The sequence below is a fragment of the Ailuropoda melanoleuca genome, chromosome 17, assembly GCF_002007445.2.
Source record: "Ailuropoda melanoleuca isolate Jingjing chromosome 17, ASM200744v2, whole genome shotgun sequence".
Taxonomy (NCBI): Eukaryota; Metazoa; Chordata; class Mammalia; order Carnivora; family Ursidae; genus Ailuropoda; species Ailuropoda melanoleuca.
Window position 1 is genome coordinate 36,620,498 of NC_048234.1, and position 5,031 is coordinate 36,625,528.

At 39.0% G+C, this 5,031-nt stretch overlaps 1 protein-coding gene across 1 annotated transcript; it reads right to left on the reverse strand.

Annotated features, from left to right (window-relative positions):
• Nucleotides 1–364: 364 nt before the first annotated feature.
• Nucleotides 365–795, reverse strand: LOC117797026 (ATP synthase subunit ATP5MPL, mitochondrial-like). Its single transcript, XM_034647443.1, has 2 exons — nt 776–795; nt 365–527 (listed from the first exon to the last, which is right to left on the reverse strand). The coding sequence occupies exons 1-2, from the start codon at nt 793–795 to the stop codon at nt 365–367; spliced, it is 183 nt and encodes a 60-aa protein (XP_034503334.1).
• Between the last annotated feature and the right edge of the window lie 4,236 nt (nt 796–5,031).

Consider the following 5,031-nt stretch of genomic DNA (forward strand, 5'->3'; position numbering starts at 1 on the left):
ACTGAGTGAATGTCCAGGTGAGAGGTGATAAAGGCATGAACTAGAGGAATGACAATGGAAGTGTAAAGGAAAGGGTGGATATGGGGACTGAGGGAGGGGTAAGAGGCAAGGATGTCTTGAAGTATTTTTCAGGAGGAACGGCACTGTGATTATAGTAGCCAGGAGAGAGATCATTAATAGGGACAATAGTATTGTGTGTGTGTGTGTGTGTGGTGCCCATCACAGGGACATTTATTCATGCCACAAAGGAAACAACACATCTACAAGGGTACAGCGATGGTCCATGTTCCCATCTAATGGAGCCTGCTGAAATTTACAGCCAGACTGACATTCCCTCTGATGTGTTACTCCCAGGTAAAGCTGGTTAATGGTGACCATGAGCATGTGCAAGGCTCAAAGCTTTCAAAGCTTTACTTCTTTTATCAGCACTCCTGATTTTATAAATGAAGAAGCCCATCAACCCCATTCCTACCCAAATCTTCTGGTAAACATGGCTATAGTAGGGCTTCATAGGGACCCAAGTTGTTGTTGTTGTTGTTGATTTGTTTATTCATTCATTTATTTATTTTTGAGAGAGAAAGAAAGAGAACAAGCACAAACACGTGAGTTGGGGTGAGGAGGGGCAGAGGGAGAGAGAGAATCTTAAGCAGGCTCTATGCTCAGCATGGAGCCAGTTGGGGGCTGGATCTCATGACCCTGAAATCACAACCTGAGCTGAAATCAAGAGTTGGATGCTTAACTGAATGAGCCATCCAGGCACCCTGGGACCCAAGTATTAATAAGGCTTTGAAGCATCTCAGTGCAGGACACCCTCCCCCCTCTCAGGCTGCCCCGACCTGGATGGCCAATGACTCAGAAAGGTCACTCACAGAGTGCCGGGGCTGTAGTATTAATGGCAATAGTTACTACTAATTGAGTACTTGAATTAGTCACCAGGCCAAGTGTTTACCATATATTGCTCATTTATTTCTTACAATAATCTTGTGAGGTGGGTATTACTAGTTCCAGTTCATAGATGATGGAACAGAGGCTCAGAGAGATTAAGCAAAATTGGTCAAGTCAGCACAACTAGCAAGCAGCAGAGCAGAGATTCAGACTCAAGTGTGCCTGAGGTCCAGTGAAGTAAGGGCTGCAGGGGCTGTCTCATCACTTCTCGAAAGCCATTTGGGGCATCTGGTGACTGAGCAGAGGTCTGTGTCATGTTGGCTCTGTATGACACAGACAGTTCCCCCAGGCACAGACTGAAAGCCCTGTAGCCCTGCTGAGTTATGGGAATGGAACTCAGGATGTCTGAGAGAGGCCCCAGGTAGTCTTCTTCCCCTTTCCTACCTCTCCTCTTGGGCAGTGGAGGCTGTTTAGCAGAAGCTCCCAGAGCTTCTAGCTTCATTCTACACATAGTCTTGGCCAAGAAGAATCCCAGAAAAACTAAGAGATGTCACCTCTTCTACTTTTTTGGTGTAGACAGGGAAGGAAAGGTCCTAATACATCTTGTCATAGTCTATAAACATATCTCCATCAGTAGCAGCACCAACAACTCCTACTGTAAGTGAGTGTGGGGTGTACAACTTTGTGGAGGGAGATAGCCAAGACTCAGGGTCAGTGAAGTGAGCACATATGCCTAATAACACAACAGCTTGGGTTATGGAAATAAAGGCTTCACACTGGGATGCTTGAGTGGCTGAGTTGGTTAAACGTCTGCCTTCGGCTCATGTCACGATCCCAGGGTCCTGGGATCCAGTCCTATGTCGGGCTCCTTGCTCAGTGGGGAGTCTGCTTCTCCCTCTTCCTCTGTCTGCTGCTCCCTCTGCTTGCGTTCTCGCTAACAAATAAATAAATAAAATCTTTAAAAACAAATAAAGGCTTCACATTTGTCAACGCCAATACTTAGGTTAGCTCTGCATCTTGGAGAAAAAAAGAGTAAGCTAATAGGAAATGCAATACAGGAGTACATTTTGCAGAATTCTTTAGGCAATACCCTCACTGGGTTCAGCACGATTGTACTTTAAGCTTTTATGCCCAAAAGGCATTAATTAGGCCTTATGAGTAGAAGAAGCAATTGAAATGGTTTGATAGAAACAGGAGAAGGAGCTATAGCAGATTGTAGCAAGCAGTAGTAGGAGAGTCAGGGGGTGGGTCTTTTCCAAAAACATAATAGATTGGAGCTCTTTATTCTGGCAGTGTAAAGGGAGGAGGGAGGATTGCGTATATTATTATTGTATTCCTGTGATACGAAGAGAGAAACGGGTAGTGGAGTTCCACTATATCACCGTGTTCACAAGGTCAGCATCAAAGGGACTGACATAAATGTTCAGAAATACTTTGTACAAATGAAGGCAGTAGAGCAATAGAACATAGCGGATTTTTAAAGAATAAAGTAAGTGGAAGGCCTTGTTTCCTAGATCGCATGGTGAGTTTTCTTTTAGCTTTGTGATTTTACAAGAAGGTGTGGATGTTCTCAGGTTAACACATATCAGTCCCACGTGCAGAAGAAGACAGCTTTAACTCCTGTACTGGGGAATAATTTGCCATTTTTCCCACTTCAAAGAGAAATATGAGCTCTCAAAAACACCCTGTCCTGCAGTTGCGACAGCATTTTGATGTGCTTTTATATTTTAATAATTTTCAATGTAATATGTTAATTTTGATTATAAATGTCCCCACACACATGCCTACTGGTGGTAATATTGTATGTTTACCTTCTCGTTTGTACAGTTTTTGGGAATAATGCATTCTGATAACTTATTAGGATACATGGCTGGGAAATTCTCATTTTAAAGTAGAATAGTTGTTAAGCAACATTAAAATTTAATTAGAACTGTTCACTGCATTTCATTATGAGGTTAGTCTGTAATTACTAAGCAAGTCCTGGTGTTTACTAATACGGAAGTGACAGCACATAATACTGCTAAATTATAGCCACATCACTAGAGAAGACAATTGGAAAATGAGGAACAGATAAAAGCATTGTTTAAAGAGCCCCAGGAGAAAAAAACACAACCTTAGAACATAATCCTTATTTCCTTTAAACTACCCTTTCCCTTGTCCATCTAGGGCAACAAATGCATGTAGACCTCCTCTATCATAGATTAAGTAGCCTACATATAATGCCTCCAGTCGCAATTTTCACATTCTGCATGAAACCCTTCTCTTGCAAGTATAGGTGTGAAGCGGGTCTTGGTGGATACAGTTCAAAACTCTTCAGATGCATTATATTTGGGGAGAAAATACACCTTCAAGTATCTGCCATAAACAGGTTTCTAAGAAACTTTATGCTTTTTAAATAATCATAATTTATTCCTCTTTAAGATATAAATATTGCATCATGAGAGAGTAATGATATTAGAAAGCTCCATCAAATGTAACCTGATCCTCCACATCATGACCAGGGATGTGTGGGTTGCCGTTTTCATATATGGAGAGGTTTTGATATCAGGGTAATAGCTCGTCAATAAGCTGAGAAGTCTTTCCTCCTCTTTTATGCAAAACGTGTAGAATTTGTGTTATTTCTTCTTTAATTGGTAGAATTCATCAGTGAAATATTCTGAGCCTGGAGATTTCCTTTTCAGAAGGTTTTATTTATTTATTTATTTATTTAAAAAAAAATTTTATTTTTATTTATGTGACAGAGAGACAGCCAGCAAGAGAGGGAACACAAGCAGGGGGAGTGGGAGAGGAAGAAGCAGGCTCCCAGCGGAGGAGCCGGATGTGGGGCTCGATCCCGTAACGCCGGGATCACGCCCTGAGCCGAAAGCAGACGCTTAACGACTGCGCTACCCAGGTGCCACGCTTTTCAGAAGGTTTTAAAATACTAATTCAATTTCTTTAATAGTTATAGGATTATTCAGGTTATCTATTTTACCTCGAGTGAGTTTTGGTAGTTTATGGTTTTTGCAGAGTGCTCATTTCATCTACATTATTGAATACATGTGTGTAGAGTTATTTATAGTCTCTTATTATAGTTGTAATTTCTGCAGAATTTGTAGTATGTCCCCTTTTTCATTCCTGATATTGGTAATTTGTGAATTCTCTGCTTTTTTCTTTGTTGCTCTTGCTAGAGATTTATCAATTTTATTGATCTTTTAAAAGAACTACCTCTTTGTGTCACTGATTTTCTTTATTGTTTCTGTTTTTGATTTCGTTGATTACTCCTCTTACCTTTATTATCACCTACCTTGTGCTTACAGTGAATTTATTTTTCTCCAGGTGGAAGCTTAGGTACTAGTTGGAGACTTCTTTTCTAATATGAGTATTTAACCCTTTTAATTTCTAAGTACTGCGTTAGCTTCATCTTACAGATTTTGATTTTTTTCATTCAGTTGAAAATGTTTTTAAATTTCCTTTGAGACCTCCTCTTTCACCCATGCATTATTTAGAAGTGTATTGTTTTATTTCCAAGTAATTGTACATTTTACTGTTATCTTTGTTATTGATTTCTAGCTTAATTCTATATTATCAGAGAACATATTTTGTATAATTCAATTCTTTGAAATTTATTAAGGTTTGTTTTATGACCCACGATATGCTCTGTTTTGTGAATGTTCAATAAGCGTGTGAAAGGAATGTACAATCTGTTGTTGGATGGAGTGTTCTATAAATGTCAATTAGATTTAGTCGTTTGATGTCGTTGTTCACTTCTTTTATTTCCTTGCTAATTTTCTGCCTACTAGTTCTGTTGATTACTGAGAGAGTAGTATTGAAGTCTCCAACTATAATTTTGGATTTTTCTATTTCTCCTTTAAATTCTTTCAGTTTTTGTTTCATGAAATGTTATTAGGTGCATACACATTTTATGATTGTTATATCTTCTTGGTGAATTGAACTTTTTATCATTGTGTAATGTCTCTCGTCATCCCTGGTAATTTTCTTTGCTCTGAAGTTTACTTTGTTATTAATATAGCTGTGCTAGCTTTCTTTTAGTTAGTGTTTGCTTGGTATATTCTTTCTATCTTTTTGCTTTATCCTGTCTATATCATTATATTTGAAGTGAATTTGTTATAGATAGCATATGGTCTCATGGTTTTTTATTTCTAA

Bases quoted from the DNA above. Each gene is read 5' to 3' on its own strand.
- LOC117797026 (XM_034647443.1), bottom strand. From the start codon at position 795: ATGCTTCAAAGCCTTATTAA. The intron at 528-775 runs TACTTGGGTCCC...AACAACAACAAC, and splicing joins ATGCTTCAAAGCCTTATTAA to AACAACTTGGGTCCCTATGA.